Below are 22367 nucleotides of genomic sequence, written 5' to 3'. Positions count from 1 at the left end.
TGAGGTTCTTGTGCTGGATTGAATTTGGTTGCATTCCCAAAGTAAGGGGACTAGTAAAGTCGATTTTTGTCCGGAGTGAGGCAGGAAGGAGGCCTGACTCTGACCAGGTGAGCTGCACATCATCCCTGCCTTCCTGATGTTGATTTTAAAGGGCCTTACTCACGTGCATATTCAGGCATTAGTTATAAAAACCAATACCATTACCTTATAGAATCCTTCATCCTTCATGTAATATGGATGCTCATATAAAGGTATCAGTTAATTCAATGAAAAGGTTTTTGTGATTGATATCCAGATGATCAATTATGTAAGTGAAATGTCTGCTATAACTGAGGAACAGAGAGCTGGTGCAGGTGCTGCGTGACTTTGGAAAAGGGAAGTAGCATCTGAAGATAAACATTAATAGAGTCTAACGTGACTTTGAGATAATCTCTGTCATATTTCAATAGGCTGTACTGACTTTTCCTCAAGGATTCATGAAAGTAAAGCGTTTGGCCTTGCAAAGTCACTGCAATATTGACTCACTCATCTCATGCCTGGAAACACACGAGAGGTTTAACGCTATGTGCTTTATCGGGATACACCTCTTTTAAGATGAAAGAATGATCACTCTCCTTGTTCAGACACGATGCCAGTGGACCCATTTGAAAAAAGAAATAATAGGAGCGGTATTTTTTCTTAACTTATATTGTCTTATTTTCCCGGAAACAGCTCTCTTGTCCCCGAAGAGACAGGAAACGCTCCTTCGAGTGAGCATGACTGCTTGATTCCTTCTAACTCTTACCATATGACTCCCGTTATGCTTTATTTAACTGATGACATATCGTTTCTTCTTCTTAATTACTTTTACAGTGAATATTTATTGTATTCCTAAAAAATAATTTCCACATATGAAAAGTTCACTCTGTGCGTGTCCTTGTTCTAAGCAGAACATGGATTGTCTTGCTTCTCTCTCGTAACAGTCAGATTGAGTGTGGGAAGCATTTTTCTCTTGATTTTTAAATACGAGGCATAAAGAAATTAGGCAGTTTGCCCAAGGTTAAGTAGTTTAGTCAAGTGGAGCTTAGACTGGGACCCATTTCTGTCTGGCTTCAGAGGCCAAGTTTTAAGTACTACACTCTCCTTGGAGGGACCCAGTCCCCACCAAACCCAGTCACCCTGAATCACCTCATTCTATTTTTAATTTTTTGAATAGAGCTTAAAACTTTCTAGTTTTTGTTGTTATTGTCTATTGTTTGGTTAATCCTCACCTCCACTTCTTTTGCTAGGATGTGAGCCTGAGAGTAGAGATCTCTCCACTTCATTGCTACATAACAGCACCGAGAATTGTGTCTGGTATGGCCTAGGCACCCAGTAATTGTTTATTGAATACATGGAATCAGTTAGCAAGGCACTGATTTTCTGCTTTCTTGCTCCCAGACTAAGGGAAAGACAGACTTGCATGGACAATTAAGGAATAACATGCAAAGTACCATAACAGGATTAGGAAGACAGCCAAGGGGGTCAAGGAGGCCTCACTGATAAGCTATTACTTGCTCTGTGTATTATGGAGAGAAGAAGGGCATGAAGAGAGTAGGAGAAGTAGATAAAATCTCAGAAGCAAGAGGTCAGGGTTTGTGTGGACAATGATGAAGTCATCCTGTGTGTCTCACATCCTATGAAGAAGCACGTTACTCAGCCCAGAGATTCCTCCTGGAGGGTCCCCAAGCACTCTGAACCGAACGTTACCGCAGCCTTTTTTACATTCTTTATAATTTACTATTTACTTCCCAGTCTTGCCAATGGGGCTGTGAGATTTTGATGCAAGGAACCAGGATGATCTCATCCCTTTCAGGCAGGGACTCTGCCTTATTTATCCTTGTCTTCTCATAGCTTAGTATGGTGCTGGTAGTTGGTGGCCCTCAGTACATGTATAATGTATAATAAATGGATAATGAATGAATGAGTGATGAATGAATGAATGAGTGAATGACATGACTTAATAGCAGTTTATTTAAAAAGACTTTTGAATTTAAGTTGAGCAGCAAAAATAGCTAATGTGGTCTTAGGTAGTAATAATAAAAGTATAGTGCCTGATTTCTGAATATCTAGAATCTTGGAATTACAGAGATTAGAAGTGATGAGGAAATTGAGACCTGAGATGTGAGATGACTTGCTCATGGTTCCACGCCAAATTTGTGGTCAAAGTAGGACTTGAATTTAGAGATCATGGCTGTCAGTTAAATTTGCTTTCTACAAGTTCTACGATATTCTGTGCTTGTCAGACCACAACTGTAGCAGATGGTGCAATTATGAGCTCTACACTTAAAGATATATAGTGACAAAGTAGAGTCTGTCCAAGGAAGGATGATGCAGATGTTAGGGGAAAGTGGAAACCATATCACATGAATATCAGATGAAGACATTAAGGATATTTCACCTGGAGAAGAAAATACTCGCAAAGGGTGAGAAAATACTTGCACAAGTGAGTGGGAGAACATAGTATCTGTCCTAATATTTTTAGACACGTAAGTCATTATTCCTTTGCTCCAGAGAGGAAAAATAGAAGCCATGGGTAGAAACCATAGAGAAGTAAATTTCAACTCAATATGAAAAAAAAAATGTTCTCAAAATTAGAACTGACGAAGAATAAAATTCCAAATGATAGATATATGCAAGTAGAGGGTGGATGATTATGTTAGGACAAGATTGTGAGTTCCTTTAGAGTAGAGGTCATGTTTTAGTTGTGTTTCCCTAGGACCTTGAATAGTGGCTGGCACATAGTATCTACTCACTTAGATTTGTTATGCATCTTTTTAAAAAAAATTTTTATTGGACTATAGTTGCTTTACAATGTTGTGTTAGTTTCTACTGTACAGCAAATACTTGTTATGCATCTTTTAAAAGGGATTCTTTCATGGGTTGGGTGAGCATAGAGGTGAATAGGAACATACTGTATTATTAACTCCAAGGACTTTTCCAACACTTAGGTTTATGATCCTTTGATAAAAATTCACACAACGTACTGTATCAATATTTAATGAAGCAAGTCATTTCCTACTCTTACAAATAAAAGTCAGTGGAATTGTTGCTTTCTTTCTAACTCTACTAAGCCCTGCCATGTTGTATTTTTGTTCTTCCTTTAGGAGAAGGCAAGGTTTGTTTGCCACGACTCCTGTCTTACACAAAGGAGATCAGGGCTAGTTACATCTCTGCACCTGGTAACCAAACTAAAGTTCCATGTGGAAGTTTAAATAGAGTTTGTTTGTACAAGTAGCCTACGACCAATTTATGGAAACACTTGAGTGACGGTTATGCTTATAGATTCACACTTTTCAAAGTGATGACTAACCTAGAAAACCAGATTTTTCACAGAGCCCTAAATACTATTTAGATTGTCACCTTTTAAAAAGTGTCTTAACAAATATCTTAAACATCACTTCAGGAAACTTATTTTTCACTGAATATTTTATATTCAGAAAGTGTTGGTTTGACATTTGTCCTTTTTTCTTTTTGTGGACACAGAAGTGTCATTCCTTTCAGTACGTGCAGAGGACATTTGAAGGAGACAAAGAAACTTTTATTTAGATTTACTCTGTTAGCCACAGAAAGCTATGAAGGACTAAATGATAATAAGGCAATTATTTGATTTGTTACTTTCATCTTATTCTTTGAGAATTTTTACAGTTTATTTTTTTCCAAAGTGTTCATACATATTTGTGTGTTCAGAAATCTATATCGATTTCCCACCAAGGTCTTTCATATGCTATGTGATTCATTTTCGTTCTTATCATATATATAAAGCACATTTCATGAAATATTATCACCTTAGTTCCATTTCAAATAATGGTGCTGCATTAGCCATGAAGTTATTCATGAGGTATTTGTTTGTGATTCTAATTTCTTTTTAAAGAACCATATACTGTAAATATAGCAAGGTGCTTCTGAGAATTCATGATTTGGTGTTACACATTTAATGATGCTATTAGAATTTCTTCCTAGTTGTTAATTCCACTCACCTAAATGGAATAGATTTTGTGCTCTGTGTATTCCTAATATGTAGCTTGTTCAGGACCTTTCAGATATATGCACTTAACTGGGAGATTCTAAGATGTTTCCCAAATAAAATCCAATATCTTCTTTCCCTCTCCTTTATGAGTTATAAAGCACTTTCCCTCCCCTTCTTCTTTGATTTAATTTATATGCCAGAGATTTTTCTGCTCTGGGGATGAAAATGGAAGACCAGGGAAGAAAGCTGATAAAATAGAGATGGTTCAAAGATCTGAAATATTTTTTCCTCACTCGATATAAACTATTTTTTCTCTTTTCCAATAACCATCGTTTCCCTTGATCTTGGAATCACTCAAAACCTAGCCACTGAGTCCTGTATAAACTAGTGCTCTGTCTCAGGATGTGGAGAAAGATAAAATATTGGTACTTGTACAGATTGTACTAGCTTGATTATATTTACAGTTAGGAGATACCGCAAATTTAAGAACGCCAATTTTTTTCTCATCACTGAGTATTTATTATATATAACAAATACATGGGAAAGAAAAAACTATATTGTGTGATATAAATAGTTTATTTACATTACAGAAAAAACATCAAGACAATGTATACTATTTCAAATATATCCATACATAATCAAATATAGCTGTAGTACATGTTTTCATTGGTGTAGATTACCACAAATGCAAGGCAACATGTGTAGATCTCATCTTATTCTTTTGTCTATAATACTGTATTGTGTAGTCCAAGCTCTCGGTAGTCCGGCCACTGTGCAACATGCTCCCTTTAGATTAACCTCGTGGACGCTCTTGTTGTGTTGTCTGAACTGTAGTGCCCTGTATTTTGCTTCTGTCTGTGAATTCTGTTGCTTCTGGGGCATTTCCTAGAAGGTTGGAAAGTTTACAGATCTTAGTCCAGTGCTATTACCTAAAATCTGGTCCCACAATCACAGAGTGAAGTTATGGATTAAGCAAATTATTAAAATATTTCAGATGAAAGAATTTATTATTAGCAGAAGCTGGAATTATGTTGGAAGAGGTTTTGTTTTTTGTTTTTGCTTCTGTTTGCGGTTGTCTTTAAGCATCTGTTGAGGAGAACTGAAGAACAGAGGTGGAAGTTGAAGAGGAATACATTTACCTAGTCCTCAACAGCTTACTCGTCAGGGCTCAAACAGTGACTCAGCACAATGCAATAGAGCAAGTGTGAGCTCATCTAATCTCATGTTAAAGGTCTTCAACAACTTGATACTTTAAATGTCCCAAGGATGAATGTTATATTGACATTTCAGGGCTACAAGTTTAAATCCTATCAAACCAGAGAGTGAGCCAACTGTTAATATGGGATATGTAATGAAAAGGGATATTGTTTTGGTTCAGCCTAATATCATTTTGTATATTAATGTTATAAGCTAGAGACATAAATTGGTACCAATTATTTAGCTTCTATAAAAAGCTAAGACTCAGTCAAATTATCTGAAAAGCTCTGATCTAGTAGCTTTTCTCTTATAATAAGATAATGCTTTGACAATACAAATAAAAATAACAATATAAAGTTCATATAAAATCCTATTATAATAAGCTGGGGAGTGTCAGAAAATATATATTCATATATATGTTCATATGTGAGTAAATGTATATAGTATATACATATATGGGTTTTTGGGGGGTAGATCTGTCAAAATGCACATGGAGCTGGAAGTCATATTCCCAGCAAGTGAGAGCTGGAGATGAAAGACTGAAAATACATCTTCTCAGCAGGGCAACTCTTTTCATTTCAGAACAGGTCTCTAGATGTCTGTATTCTTTATGACACATGTTTATTTAGGAGAAGGACAGATATTTGACTAAAGTAGTAAAAACAAGGGGAAAGAACTAGGAAAAGAAAGTGGGAAGAGGAGAAGAGAAAGAAAAGAGAGGTAGAAAAGAGGAGAGACCAGGTGACAATGAGATTAAAAGAAAATTGAAGAGAATGAGGGGATCTCTGTTTCATGTAATTTTGTAAATCTTTTAGCAACTAGATGTTTTGGAACAAGTCTTGATGGACGAGTGTGGCCAGGTCACCAGGAAGAGAGGGTTTGGGCAGGAAGGGTTAGAGGGGAGGATGGCCTAGCTGCAAAGTCTGGTTTTTGAGCAGAATGTTTTCAAGTGAATGAAATGAATCCATACTGAGAATAGTGTAGTTTATTGACTAGTATGACTCTTGGATTTTGGAAAGCTTGGATTGCCTAGGAGAGTTTTATAAAATGCATTACAATAATGCCAGTTTAGTTCATGTGCTATTTCTCCTCCTCAAAAGTAAACAGAAGATAGGTTTTGTTTTGTTTTTACATGGAAAATGAAAACAGCCGTATGTCTCAAAAAAATGGCTTGCCTAATTTGGAGCTCGGTTAGGTTGTCTTGAGCATCAGAAAATAGACATCTTGACCAGCCAAGGGGCAGTATGACTGGTGGTTAAGTGCACAGGCTCTGATACTAGGCAGCCTAGATTCCATTTTTGCCCTTATTGCTCAGCTGTGTATACTCAGCAATTTGTTGACTTCTCCTACCTCAGAGTCCCTATCTTGAAAATGGGGATAATTGTTCCTTCATAATGTTACCAAATGTATATATATATATGTATTGGTGTGTGTCTGTACAGATATACATACACACATACACACACATACACACACACACACACAGACACAATTCCTGGGGAGATAAGGACCCTATGTATTCCAGTTGTTTTTATTACATATGAGAATGAAGTTGATTAATAAGACTTCTAACATCTGCTGAAGTATTTAAAGTTCTGCATTTTTGTCAGTACATGAAGTAGCAAATCAAATTGTTATGATTTTATATCTATTAAATATGAATTTCATTTTTTACATGCTGATATTACTTAGATATTAGTAGGCTCAAGACCCCTGGAGTAATGGGGCACAGTTTCCTGTGTTTTAGATTCTTTTCTATCTTTTCTTTTATACTTAATATTTTTGGTTTCTTGAGTTATTTTTATGCTCCCCAGAATCAATTTTAATGTAATCCACTGACTCACTTGGCATCTAAACATAAGAGTAGAGTTGATGAACTCAACTTGGTTTCGAGTAGCACAGAGCTCCCGTCAATGATGTTCCCTTAAGCCGTTAGGCCAGGGAAGGATCTATGAACCATATTTTGTCTTTTTCAAGAGCAAATGCCACGCTTGTCCTCAAAGAAGATAGAACAATACAGATATAGTGATGTATTATGGCCTTTATTTTCTAAAGATATGATACTTTATTTTTTTGTCTTAAAATAATTTTGGGGGAAACATTCTGATTTACTGTAGAGCTGCACAAATGATTGAAAGTCCAAATGCCTTGTGAATTTGACAAAAACCTTGAAAAACTTCCTGGGAACTTTTATTTCAAGCAGAGTGAAATCAGATCAGAACAAAGAATCTTCAGTAACATTTCTGGTTAGACAGGACATAAATAATATGCATTCGGTTTGCAATCTAATTCTTGGTTACCGTGAATTTACACGCTAATGAAGGTAAGCCATACCTGGCCTCCCTCCTTTACTCCAAGCCCGATGCCAGACATTACTAATTATTCATGGTTTTCTTTCCTGTTGAAACTGGATGAGATCTCTGTATTTCTCTCAACCTAACTCTCCAGGAAACAATTACTGTCTGATTGTTTGGGGGTTTGATATGAAAGCTTGTTGTGAAATTTGCTGCGTGTTTCCATATATCAAAGGTTTTCATGTACTACAACATAATCGTTCTCATTATAGCTATTTTCTTTGAATTTTGTGATTAAAAATTATTTTGTTAACTTAAGATAAAAATGTATTTGTGGTTTATATCAAATATGTTAAAAATGATTATACCTGAGAGTTATACTTGGAAATATAAGTGCCCTAAATGAGAGCTATAATTTAATACTTTTCTAGGCCTTGTATAAAATCTATTCTATGATCTCATTTGGCATACTAATCCGAGTAAGTCAGGAAACACTGCTCATTTAAATAGTCTGTTAGTAGTCTGAATGAAGACTGACTTTTTATAGCTAAAAGAGAAAAGCATATTTAAACAAAGATTGGTATTACACGTTAGAAGGGGAAAAAAGACCTTTCCTTAGAAAATAAATAATCCTCATCATAATGCAAAATAAGGAAAAAAATTTGTACCACTCCAGCACGAAAGTCAATGTCTTTCCATTTGGCTATTCCAATGTTGTTATGATGAGGAAATAGGACTTCAGAGAATGGATGGCTGCAGAGTCCATGAAGGGACTTGTAATTAGAGAGCTCTAAGACAAGGAGGAATGACATATCCCTTCATGTAGGTGGCCACTGAGTACAGTTACTGACCTTGTGATGCAGAGGACCACCACACAGATGACGGCAATCTGAATCGTTCCAATCACAGCTGCGATTAAGACGTACTGAAATCGGACAGGGCCGGGAACAACGTATAGTACACTGTAGTCCTTTTTTTCACAGTGTTGTCCAGTATAACCAGCATCACACCTGGAAGAAATAGTGTCCAGTTACCTGTAGTTGCTGGACTCATTTTTATAGTTGGCCTATAGCTATTTATCTTCATTGTGAAATTAGGACCTTTTGTTTCCCTTTCCTGCTCTTAAAAAAATAGTACTTTGTAGATATGTCTTTCAAATACTTGTTTTCAATAAGATCTCTTTGTGTTTTTTATTTCAAAGATAATGCAGTTTCTTTTTATTCTTTATGATATGAGTTTGAAGATAGGAGAGTTGGTAGATAATTTGTGGTGATAATATAGAGAGACGAGAGAAGCCCAGGAATAATTATTCTTTCTATATATATTTTTTCAGGTGAGCTTTACATTTTATTTAACTTGCTCTTTAATTAACCTAAGTCAACATAACTGCTTGAGAAAAGGCTTGTTTCTGATGACATGAGTATAAAATATAGTACTACTTATCTATTTTTGGATAAAGCATTCTCTATGCTACTGTTAGAATAAGTGTTAAAAAGTGTTAGGGCCAGAGGTACAACAAGAGTGATTTCTTTAATTTACTGGTCATAAAGTTGTCTGCTTATGTTAGAGAATTAAATTTCAGTAGGAAAAAAGTAATTATGATGTAGGCAATATGGTTGGTTCAGCAAAACAAGCCCATGCGCTATTCATCTGAGAATGAAGGCTGCCTCTCCCTCACTCAGCCCTCATCAGAAAGCTCAGGTAGACGATCTGCATGAAACGAGGAAACAGCTCACATGAAAACAATACTAGTGGGGATCAACTTGTCGTTGACTTTGTGGAACTATTTTAGTACTTCACTTTGAATTTCTCATAGTTACATCCTGGGATCTTTCCTCTCTGCATCTAGAGGGGCTTAATAATGACGACCCTGCTGGGGATGACAGGGCAGCAGGTGCAACTTCTCACTGTGCCTGGCTGCTCTACTGGAAGGCAAGTGCTAGTGTATTCAATGAAGGAAAACGTGAAAGGAAGGCAGGTCTTGAGAAACAGAGAAAGGGAAAGGAAGAAAGAAGAAGGAGAAGATGAAGAAAAAGAAGAAGAGGGGGAGAGGAAAGGAGAGGGGAGGGGAGAAGGGAGGGGAGAGAAGGAAGAGAACAAGAGAGAGAAACTCCTTTCACTGTATAGCAGCAATATGCAACCTATTTCATCATTTGCCACTTGTATATTCCTTTAATAAAGAATACGTTGGTCTTTTTCACTTTGGCTTTATCGTCTCTGAAATAATTATGTTCTATCCATGCGTATTCAGCAGATATTTGTATTTATTAACTAAATCCAGACAGGCAATTTCTTTGTGTCTCAACTGAGTCTGAATCTGTGGAGGTACAGCTAATATCTCACTCCACAGGCCTTGTGGATAGTGGATCCTAGCAAAACCAAGATTGATGATATTTATTAGAAGACCCGGAGGACTCTGGAAAAGACAGCCTCCCAAAAGCAACCGTGTTATCTTTAGGCCTCATTTCATTTGTTTGAGAAATATTTATCAAGTACCTGATCTGTGCCAGGCACTGCTCTGTGTCCATGGGAAAGAGTGATGAATAAACCAGAGGAGGCTGTGTCTTTAAGGAACTTGTAATGCCCAAGGTACAATTTAAAATTCCACCAGAAGAGTGTATATAATGATGTGTTACATAGTACTTGGGTATGTGCACACATTTTGTAGTTTTCTAGTTTGTGCGTGTGTGTGTGTGTGCGTGCGTGCGTTCGTGCGTGTGTGTGTGTGTGCGTGTGCGTGTGCATGTGTGTGTGTAGGAGAGGGAGAGAAAGGTATGGCTGCTGATCGCCCATTCAGGCAGAATGCCATCCAATTCTCTGTAAACATCCAGAATTTAGTTTCTGTATTTTTACTTTATACATTTAAAAGTTAAAGGGTGAAAACATTACCTGCAAGATGGCTCCTGCATATTGATAGAATGTTCACACTTGCCGTGCATGCAGAAGCCATTGTAATGTTCTGGGCAAGGTATGTGGTGTTCTCTGGCGCTTTCTTCTAATTTGTTAGCATTCTCTGTGAATACAGATAAAAGCAACATCCCCTGTAAATACTTTCTTAGCCTGGTAAGATCAACCAGTACATTAAGAAGCAAAGCTACAGTAGGCAAAAATATTTAAAAGGGCAAGAATTAAAAGGCCATGCTTCAGAAGAAAGAGGGAGAAAGAATTGAAAGACAGATGTCTTTACAATTGTGTTTAGAGATGAAACTGCAAAATTACCCAGTACTTTTCATGCTTTTATGTAATTTCCTACATCTTTAAGAACCAGTGATGTTTCTATGAGTTGTCAGACAGCTTTAATTTTCCTTGTGTAGACACTGTACATTGACCATAAAATAATTCAAGAAGAAAATCCTATTTTTTGAATTTCAAAGCCCAGCATAATGTCCCTAAAAGTAAATTGCTTTAATACGTTGATACTCTCTCCATGTGAGAGCTTAAAAAAAAAAATATGCCCGTGTTCAATTGTTAAACAGAAGTTTTCCAAAACCAAATGCAAATTTCAACAGATGTATTCTTTCGGGCTTTATTCATCTACTGTGAACATGAATTTTCCTAGCACCCATACATTTTTTTATTGCCTAAATAATGCTACTGAAAGAGCAAATGTTATTTCAGAATCACTTATGTAGATACTAACACAGTACATACTGAATGCTATGGGTGTATTCTAATTCATAATATTTGGCCTATTTAACAATGTCATGTGAAACTTAAACTTATGGTAAAGAAAAAAGCTTGTGTTCTAAAATGAACCCTTTCTTCTGTCATTAACAAGTTTTGTTTTCTCATGTTTCTATAAAGATACTAAATTTTTTTCTGACCTCTGTTAGTCTAAATACATTTGCTTCTCATTTGTAATGCCATCTCTAAGCAGTCTTTGGATTCTTTATATGTTCATTTTATAACATAAAGTTTTGCCTTTTTTGAGTTTCTTCTATAATCTGAGACCTGATATACTTTAAAATTCTTCCCTAAACGCATGAGAAATATAACTCTCTTGACTTCAATCTAAAGATACTTTTCAAGACCACAGTCATCGGTCAGCAGTAATGTGTTCTCCCAGTGATGGAAGATTGAGAATAAATTACTATTTTTATGAAACAGATTATATCCTATCATTTCCACATAGGGGTATAGTTTTTTTTATTATAGTGCATCCTTATAATTTTTACTGGCGGTCATGGATGGTGACTATATTTATCATGAGGAAAAAAGGTACCTTTGGTATTAGTGAATTAGACAAATGTATTATTTATGTTTAAGCAAGGCTATAAAATATCTATACATTTTAAGATCTAGGCTGTCATCTGAAAAACATTAAAGTTTGAAGTAAATTGTTAAATATGTTAAGTGCTTTCTTGTGTAGGGATATTTATGCACATTGGTATGGTGGGTAATATTTCAAACGACATACCCAAATTCATAAAGGATTTATCATAAGGATGCTGAAGAGGCTGGCGATGGCATTTAAATCATTCATTTGTTTTATATCTATGTCTTTTTACCTATTTAGGTGATCTTTTGTTTGCAGTATAATATTTCTCCTTTGATAATTACTATTAAACTGAAAAGAACCGCTTCCATAGAAAAGACTGAGAATGTATAGAACTTTCTCTTTTGGTTTCTTCCATTCTTCCAAGCTACTACGGTGTTTTTGGTAAGAAATACTGCTTGCAGTAAGCAAACACACCAAAACTGAAATGGGTAGTGTGGGGTAAAATTTCCAGTATGGGAGTATGTGACCAAAATAGAAGCAGAACGACCACAGTATTTAGATACATCTTGAGAGGGCTTGTGGTCATTCATGAATCCATGAAGACTGGGATCATTCTGTGCCCTGGCTGGGGGGCTACAAGCCAGAGTGGACAAACCACACACCTGCTATTGAAAGATGACTTTAGCTTTGGGGTTTGCCAGCCTCACTGCTGATGTAATGAACCAGCACTGATTTTCACTCTTATTTCTGGATCTTCTCCCCATAACAAACTATTCAACACTTCTATTTAGTGTTCGTTAGTAACCCTTCAGTGCTTCTGCACACCTGCATGTAGGGGAATGTTCTGTAACTTCCCTACATTTCACTTATACACTGTGATTTCAGTCATAGTATTTTTCAAACACATCTTATTAGGGCTATTCTTCTGTCAGTTGCAAAAGAAGATCAAGAATTTTCTTAACTCAAAATCCATTTTTTAAGGCTATTTTATTTTTAACTCTGTCCCTCACCCCATAACTGTTTTTGTTTCTGAATCTGTACCATGTCCACAATTAGGAACTGAAGTCCAAGGGCAAAATAGGTGATTGTTTGAGTGAGACTGTTGCCTTAGTGTAGTAAGAGCTGGATATTTTCACAAAGTTCATTATCCAGACAGGATGATCATGTGGGAGGGGAATAGTTTCCATCATAAAATCTGCTAATTAGTTTACACCATTCCTTATGAACTTGGAGTGCTCTGTTATGCTGCTCGTAGGATACTGTCAAATAAGAAAGTTAGAGAGATTGAAAATAAATGAGTAGAAGAAATGAACCCTGGGCAAGAAAATGAGGAATCGTCAATATATGTCAACAAATTTATAGTCAATCCAAACAAGTAAACCAGTTGATTGAAAACCTGAATATATAACCACTTCTAGTAATGCAATAGACACGTTTTAGAAATGAGATCTGAGTATATTAAGAAGAGTAGAAACACAGAAATATAATATACAAACCAAATATGTGTATGGACCATAATGGGTATTTGTGATCCTGATGTTTATGCATAGGTATTTAAGCAATAACAAAGCATTTAATGATTTAAAATCATAGAAAAATGGGGCTTCCCTGGTGGCGCAGCAGTTGAGAGTCCGCCTGCCGATGCAGGGGACACAGGTTCGTGCCCCGGTCCGGGAAGATCCCACATGCCGCGGAGCGGCTGGGCCCGTGAGCCATGGCCGCTGGGCCTGCGCATCCGGAGCCTGTGCTCCGCAACGGGAGAGGCCACAACAGTGAGAGGCCCGCATACCGAAAAAAAAAAAAAAATCATAGAAAAATGATACTTTGGAAGTCTGTATGTTTTCTGTGGTGGTTGACGATTTAGACATCAACTTCTCTGTTCTCCATTTAAAAAGAGATTTAATGTAAGGATTGTGCTCTTTCTTCTAAGACAGAGAGTGATCATGGTAGAAACTCTTCGTGTCTTTGTTTAAAATCCTTGTCCAGTTTCCTGTTTAAATGTTTACAAATTGTTTATTCTGAATGAGATCCTGACTTTTTTAAGAAACAACTTCTGGTATAATCTGAGTTACTTGCAGCAGAGCTAATAGGGCTGCATGCCCATTGCTAGTCGACATTCCAATCAATAGCTATAGAAGTGGGCTGCTCTAAAGCACAGCTATATGTATTGTTTCTATTCCTGGTGCTTTCAGGGAAAGAGACACAGCAAGCTGAAGAGACAGAGGAAATGGCGAATAGCAAGACCTTGCTTTAATCACAAGTCAAGTAAGATAAGTCGAATAGAAAGTGGGCAGAGCCAGGCATAGCAGTTCAGATATTTAAACCAATATAGCCCAGAGTGTGGTGTGTGTGTACACGTGTGTTTATCATTACCCCAGATTTCTTCCCAAAAAGTTGGAAACAAGATGTCGTTCAGAGAGTTAATCTATCAAAGCAACACATTATCGACTGAAGCAGAAATATGACTGTAAAATTTGACTAAAATTATCCTTATATCTGAAGAAAGGATGTTTCCCTTTGGATAAGGGTTAGAGTCTGGCAAAAGAAGCATCTGAATGTCATGCTGTGTCATCTATTCAAGTGCCCTCTGGGATGCTGTGCCCTGAGAAGCCAACTTGAACTAGCAAACCCAGAGTGCTCAGTTGCGAAGATTGCAAAGATGGTTGCACTAGATTATTAGTGTCTGATGCTATTAAATACTCAGTTAACCCATTTCTCTTGTTTTGATGCTCTGCTCTTTAGTCTTAAAATAGTTGGACTTCTGTGTAGCTGGCTTTGACAGTACCACCTAGATATCTTATCCATTTGACATTTATATATTTCATTTGAGTGAATTGATTGGTTCTGAGTTTCCATGCATTTGGGGGGCACAAGTCAGCTTTCTTCAGCCCACTGAATTCTTGGGGTTTGTAAAATCAAATTTCTGCACCTATAGGCTAAAGGACCAGATCCTACCCGTGGTGTATTACAGTCTGGGAGGACATCTGGGGGCTGGTCAGATGATATTTCTCTGGAGACAGCCCTATCTTGCTTTAATCAGGCCTTTCTTTAGAATATATATACAAATCCTTTAGGCCTCTGAGTCCCCATGAGGAGTCTGATTCTGTGTAAGGATTTTAGAGTAAGTTGGAAAGATCCTAAACTAGAGGTATCATCAGGATTTAGAGGATGCTTTAGGGAGGCAGATTTCCGCTGCACATTTTTAAGCAACCAGAACTGTTCAATAGGGGAATGAGTTATATAGTGAAGTGATGAGTTTGTGGTGGTGTGAAAACTTCTCATATGTGTTACTATTTCTCAGATGTTGTAGAATGTTACTGTATGGTAGATTGGATTATTTTAGATCTCTAGGTTCTTTGAATTTTAAGAGTAATATTTATTTCTATTCGTAATATTTACTTATATTAAATTACGAATAAATATTTATTGCGAAATATTATTGTTGATATCCTAGGAAAAACAAGTGGAGAAATAAGGACATTATTTGGGGAAGGAAATCACTTTACCTTAATTATGGGGACATTTTACTTTTTAAAGAGTGTAAAATATCTTAAATATTTACTGGGTCTGTAATTCAGACATTCTAGCATAAAGTGCTGTTTACTACATGTTGTCTTCCTTGTGGGGAACAATATGCTTGTGGATCTTACTTTAATTTTTAACATTATGCTTTAGCATCACGAATTATCTTGACAAGTACATGCATGTGAGTTGTACAGTGTGGTTTATTATCTTTTCAACTCTCTTTTCCTGTGGGCACACAAAATGTGACACATTTTTTCTGCAAAATGAAATTTCCATTTTTGATGTATTTATATAATACTTCTATTTGTCATGTTTATAACAGTACAAGGAAACTCCAGCACTGAGATATTCCTCTACTGATGATTACTTGATTTTACTGTAATTTCTCCTGCTTACTATCCTATTGCTAAAGCAGTTTGAAAATAATTTTATTTAACCAACTAGAAAAACTATCTTTCTTTCCATTGTATTTATATTGTGCCTGGGACAGAAACAAATTATGAATTTAGAAGTAAAGTCATGATGGTCCCATTGTTGATTAGAGTTGGTTTCAAAGAAAATATAGAATTCTTATGATTTCCTGTCCTTATCAGGTATAAACATATGAGGTGGCAGTAAAACCTCCTATCTAGCTTGAATTGCAATCGAGGTTTTTTAAAGACCAGAAAAGCATTCCTATTGAATGGGTCCTGAATGTAATGCAATATGAGTTCTTGCAACTTAACAAATTCTATAATAGCCTCACCTGCTGTCATAGTTTCTTCAAGGCACAGATGAGTAGATGAGAAGAGTCTCTCTTTTTTTAAGCCTCTAGGACAGAGACTCAAATGAGAATGCTAGCTGAAAGTGACAGCTTAGCACAACGGATGGGGAAGCATTTAAGGACAAGATCAATTCTAAAGTTCTGTGGAGAGCAGAGGCCCAGTCACAATATTCCTAGTTATCTGTTAAAGATTTTAAAAGAAAACCCTTCAAAATAGAGATCAAGTCCTTCAAGTGCTACATTTCTTCTGCAAGTTGAACATTATCCTATTTTTTCAGAAGAGTAATTGAAACTATTTGGATCCAGAACTTTGCTAATTAGGCAGAGGTATGGGTTGGGAGCAGGATGCGTGGGGATGCAGAGAAATTTTTTTTTTTTTTTTTTTTTTTTTTTGCGGTACGCGGGCCTCTCACTGTTGTGGCCTCTCTCGTTGTGGAGCACAGGCTCCGGATGCGCAGGCTCAGCGGCCATGGCTCACGGGACCAGCCGCTCCGCGGCACGTGGGATCCTCCCGGACTGGGGCACGAACCTGTGTCCCCTGCATCGGCAGGCAGACTCTCAACCACTGAGCCACCAGGGAAGCCCGAGAAATTCTTTCTTACTGTACTGTTGATCAGGCACTAATATAAAATGTGAAATGTGATTATCCACATCACCACTTGCATATATAAATATTCTTATTGGACATAAAATTAAATACAATGGAAGAAAACTAATTTTTGTGTTACTGAATTCTCAGGCAAGACCTTAATGGCATTATTCAAGAATTGCCTGAATTTAATTTGGAAAAAGTAACAGCATCTGAAATAGACATAGTAATTTGGGGACTGGAGTGACTGAAAGGCAACAATACTGGATGATTAGTTGCATGGGCTTTTATTATCTCAGTTTCTACTGGTAATATATTTACATGGATAAAAGCTGAGAAATCTGTAAAACCTTGGAAGAGAAACTTGTATGTACCATTTTAACTTACGACATCCAAAAACAATTTTAATAAATTGAAGAATTTGACATCACAAGTTTCATATAGATGTAGCCAGAAATTCTAGACCTCCAAGATAAAAAGAAAAAGTTGTTTATTATTAGGAGGAAAACAAGCAGATCTTTAGCCATTTTCTCTGTCCCCTGCCTTAGGAATGCCCTGGCTGGCTTCTGATGGTGGGGCCCTCCAAATAGTGAAGAGAACAGGCAACTGGGGGAAACTGCACTCTGCCTATGATGGTCCTTTTCAAACTTCACCATTCAGTCAAGAGCCTATTAACTCTCAGCAAGTGGGTAACTCCTATAGGTTTAGAGGATTATGCTTGAAGACCTTTTAGAAATATAGTATTTTATGGAAGTTTAGTTGTCTTTGACAACACTGTGTAAACATCAGGCCTTGGGAAGAGGCAGGGATCCATGGTTCATTAGCCTCTCAGGAGTCCAGAGGTGGAGTTGCCTTAAGCTTATCTGGGGCAATTTGCTACAGCTCTCCCCACTGAGCTTTTGCTGCAGCAACCCTGCTCTCTTCCAAGCTGCTCTTCATAGACAAAGTTTACTGTAAACCTTAGAGAAAGAAAAAATTATGGGAAGCCATTTTATGCCAGGTATACTCCCCTCCCCTTTTTTCTTTTGTCTTGAACTAAACCTATGCATTTCTGGCCAAACTTATTTGCTTAGTGGCTAATCTGGGTGTCCTTTCTTAGTGAACTTCTTGGGTAACAGTGCTGAAAATGACAACACAAGTGACAGAGGGTTCAGATCCTGTCCACTTTTGCCTTCGGGGCTATGTGAGTCAAGCTATTTTCTCCTTTATAGGCTACGTATGCAGCAATGGATAAATAGTTAAGATAAACCTTCTCAGGTGACACATTTGTTTTCCTCTGTGACTTTGAAATTATTAGCCAACAGAGAATGAGGAGGATTTAGGCTGGAGCATTCACTGAAACACAGCAGAAATTTTTAAAGATTTTAATAACGTAGATGGGACCAAAAAATTGGTAATATATTATATGAACATTTCTTGAGTACCTACTATGTGTCTGGCCCTGTGCTATGTACTATACATAATGTACTGTATCTATGGGTTGTTTCCACATGATTTGGTATTGTCTTCTAAACACAGCCAAGAAAACAGATTCTCAAGACAGGATGATAAATCTACAATTCCTGGAGAATCTACAACATGCCTAACATTGTGTTAATATTTAACATAACAAAAATGTATACCTTAATATAGCCCTTCAAAGTAGATTTATAAAAATCTCATTTTATATAGATGAGGAAACTGAAGCTCAAATAGGTTTAATTACTTGTCTTAGAAATTTACACAATCGATAAGCAGAACTGGGGTCAAAACTAGGGCTCTTGGGCTTCCCTGGTGGCGCAGTGGTTGAGAGTCCGCCTGCCGATGCAGGGGACACGGGTTCGTGCCCCAGTCTGGGAAGATCCCACGTGCCGCAGAGCGGCTGGGCCCGTGAGCCATGGCCGCTGAGCCTGCGCATCCGGAGCCTGTGCTCCGCAACGGGAGAGGCCACAACAGTGAGAGGCCTGCATAAACGCAAAAAAAACCCAAAAACAAACAAACAAAAAAACTAAGGCTCTTTCCAGTGTAACATGCAGACCACGCAGACCATGCAGCTAAGAACTTTTAAAACCACAAGACAAGCCCTGGTCCGGGAAGATGCCACATACCGCGGAGCAGCTAAGCCCGTGCACCACAACTACAGAGCCTGCACTCTAGAGCCCACGAGCCACACCTGCTGAACCCCACGCACCGAGAGCCTGTGCTCCGCAACAGGAGAAGCCCCCACAGTGAGCAGCCCGCGCACCGCAATGAAGAGGAGCCCCCGCTCTCTGCAACTGGAGAAAAGCCCGGGTGCAGCAATGAAGACCCAACACAGCCAAAAATTTAAAAAATAAATAATAAAATAAATAAATTAAAAAAAAAATTTAATGAGTGGGTTAGTATCCTCAAATTCCTCCTTTAAGGGTAATGTTGCTTGTTCTAGCGCAGATACACCTTAAGTGCTTGTCAAAAATAGATTTCCAGGGTTTGGTTGGTCCTGATCACCTGAATCAGAATCACCAGCTGATACACCTGAAGTTTGTCTTTTAAAAAAGTACCCCAGGGCTTCCCTGGTGGTGCAGTGGTTGAGAGTCTGCCTGCCGATGCAGGGCACACGGGTTCGTGCCCCAGTTCAGGAAGATCCCACATGCCACAGAGCGGCTGGGCCCGTGAGCGATGGCCGCTGAGCCTGCGCGTCTGGAGCCTGTGCTCCGCAACGGGAGAGGCCACGACAGTGAGAGGCCCGCGTACCGCAAAAAAAAAAGTACCCCAGGCAATTCTGACATTCAGATGATTTGGATCACAATACTTTTGACACCACCTTAGCCGTTTCTCATCTCTCTGTCTCTAGCCATCTAATGCTAGGTTTTCCTGTTGCCTGGATCCTGCTTCCTTCCCTTGATTACTACGCTGGCGCTGCTCCATCTTCGTGGTCCCAAGTCTATCTCGGCTCCTTCTCTTAAAGGACTGATCTCAGCCAGCTGTTCCGTGTCCAGGAGTGTGTGAGCACTGGGTTGCCCAGCGCTGCTCTTCCCACACCCACCTTGATTGTGATGAGAAGTCATCAGGGGCCTTCAGCTATCAAGCCTTCCTTGATCTTGGTAGTCAGCCTGAACACTTCATTTTATTTTAGAATACACTTCATTTTTTTCTTTATAAATTTATTTATTTTATTTATTTATTTTTGGCTGTGTTGGGTCTTCGTTGCTGCATGCCGGCTTTCTCTAGTTGCGGCGAGCGGGGGGCTACCCTTCATTGCGGTGCATGGGCTTCTCATTGTGGTGGCTTCTCTTGTTGCAGAGCACGGGTTCTCGGAGCACGTGATTCAGTAGTTGTGGCTCGCAGGCTCTAGAGCGCAGGCTCAGCCGTGGTGGCACACAGGCTTAGTTGCTCCGTGGCATGTGGGATCTTCCCGGACCAGGGCTCGAACCTGTGTCCCCTGCATTGGCGGATTCTTAACCACTGTGCCACCAGGGAAGCCCACACTTCATTTTTATTGTTTTATTTTATTTTAGGCCCCTTTTGAGAACACAACACTCAAAGAATAGGCTGTCTGCCTGCAACAAATGCCAGCATCTGCGAGAGGCTTCTAAATGTTGTCAGAATCCAGGTATCCTGAGACCAGCTCTCACAAATCTCTAGGCTTCTTTAATGGCTCTGTTAGACAACTAACCAGAATAGCAACAAGAATTCTGTGTGAAAGTAAATGAAGCTTTCTCTTGGATATAGAAACAAATAACACCGCTGAGGAAAGGTGCAGGTTATATCAAGGATTATGATTAGTTCAATTTCCAGATGGTCCATTGGTGGTATCTTTAGACATTCAGCTAGTCTGTAGAAAAGATAAAGTTATAAGAGAAGCAGTGGGAGCAGGAAAGAAGACAAATAGAGAGAATAAATGGAAGCCTAGTCACCATTTGTGGCAGTGTGACAACTGGGAGAGATGGTGCTACAACAAACAGCAGGTGTCGACGGCACAAGAGTAGGGCAGCTGGAGAGGGACATCTCTTTATTTCCTTGAGCAGGACAAGACAGCCACCCTTTCTTTTAAATTGCGGGCCTTAAGGACAATGGACATACTCTCCAGACCAGGGTTTCCCAAGGGGAGCTCTGTCAATGCAGTGCTAGTTCTGGAGCAGGCTTCATGGAAAAAGGGATTCTATAGTCAAATAAGTTTGGGAAGGAGCGGATTAAACACAGCTATATGCATTTGTTTACTGCTTGTTTTCAGAGTCTTTAAAAGGCTAACCTGCATTGTGAGATGCCTAGAAAGGACACACATTATGGAGTGTTCCTAAACTCATTTGTCTAGGAAACTTCCCTCTCCCTTTTAGGAACATTTTGTGGGACTATTCCAGCAGACTCCTTTCTGGGAAACATTGCATCAGACCATAGCATCTCCAAATTTTTCACATTACCACACACATAGAAAAGGATAAGATTTGGTTTTAGGCAAACAGAGGAGACAATCGGCCTGGGGGCTCTAGCCACTCAAGCCACCTGACTGCTAAAGTAGATTAATGAGTTTATACACCTGTTACCCATTCAGAGCACACAAGAAAACGTTGCAATAGATTATACTTTCTCCTAGGGCAGAGACTGTATTATTTACTGTAACATTTCTAGGGTGTAGAACAAGAAGTAGCAATAAGTGGGTGTTCAGTAAGTAGCATGAATAAATGAGTATGACAGGCATAGGCAATATATTTGGAAACTGCCTGTACCTTGGTGTGGTGGCTTTCAAAAGATTAGTCCCTCTTAGTTGTTGCATCAAAGAGCCAGCTGCACTTCAGTAATGTGTCCTTAGAGAGACAGACAATCCCTACCTTAACCGACAAGGTAAGGTGCAATACAGTGGAGAACTGTAGTCGACTCAGTAGAGTGTAGATATTCAGCGTGACAGAATTAGATGCAGAGGTAAAAGCTATATTTGCTATGCACTTCAGGCTTATTCAGTGAAAGGCAAAAGGCTGGAGGGCAAAGATGTGTTGCTAACCATAAAAAAAAGATATCTATAAATGACTTGAAAGAGCAAGTATAGGCAATTGATGGGTTGATGGGTTTGCACATTCCTCCTGTATGATGTCATGGCCCAGAAAGGACAGTTAGAAAATTTACAGCGTAGATTTAGATTCATTTACAAATTTGGAGTACTGCCATATGTTGGTACCTGACCAAATTAATGTAGTTGATTCTCATTGAGAACATTAGAGGGTATACCATCACTTCTAATATTCAAGGATAAGATGAAACAATTTTAAGAAACAAATGCAGCTGATTATGCTATGAGTATTTCTGAAAGTTGGTTTGACATTTTAAATAAGCGTTCTAGATAAAATTGATATTGAAAAAGTCACAGAGTCAACCTCTAAGACAGAATTTTGTAGTTTTTCCTAAGAAGTAATTTCTGAACATAACATAACCTCGGAACAGTTTCATGGTGTTGAAAGTTATTCTGTTTTGATGATATTTAGTACATGTCTATGAATCAAGTATCTTTGTATTTAAGCAGAATAAGACTGTTACTAAAGGTGGTATTGCTTTCTAAGATAAAACTTTTGATGATGTGATAATCTGTCATAGATTTCCATGTGGTCTCTCTGTTTAACCTGTTATAGAGACATGAGAATACCAATGAACAAGTCTTTTTCATGTTCAGTATCATACTTTTTTTATCGTCAGTAAAATCTTTATCTAATGATTATTTGTAAAACATTAACCAAATATTTTATTGGTTACCGCATTGGGTTGAATAATGTCCTCCAAAAACTCCCATCTGTCTGGAACCTCAGAGTGCAAGCTTACTGGAAAATAATTAGTTCAGATGCTTT

The 22367-nt window shown here is 38.2% G+C and overlaps 1 protein-coding gene across 1 annotated transcript in view; it reads right to left on the bottom strand.

The window, feature by feature from the left end:
- Positions 1-4545: 4545 nt before the first annotated feature.
- The window catches only part of TMEFF2 (transmembrane protein with EGF like and two follistatin like domains 2), a 248264-nt gene continuing 230442 nt past the window's right edge, over positions 4546-22367 (bottom strand). Inside the window, exons 8-10 of the mRNA XM_067741157.1 lie at positions 10369-10492; positions 8331-8489; positions 4546-4873 (exon numbers count right to left, since the gene is read on the bottom strand). Of these exons, the coding sequence (XP_067597258.1) occupies positions 4777-4873; positions 8331-8489; positions 10369-10492 (380 nt within the window). The 3' untranslated portion in view covers positions 4546-4776. The remainder of the gene's footprint in view (positions 4874-8330; positions 8490-10368; positions 10493-22367) is intronic.

This window comes from Pseudorca crassidens, chromosome 6 (assembly GCF_039906515.1).
Source record: "Pseudorca crassidens isolate mPseCra1 chromosome 6, mPseCra1.hap1, whole genome shotgun sequence".
Lineage (NCBI taxonomy): Eukaryota > Metazoa > Chordata > Mammalia > Artiodactyla > Delphinidae > Pseudorca > Pseudorca crassidens.
This window is presented reverse-complemented; position numbering and strand designations above follow the sequence as displayed.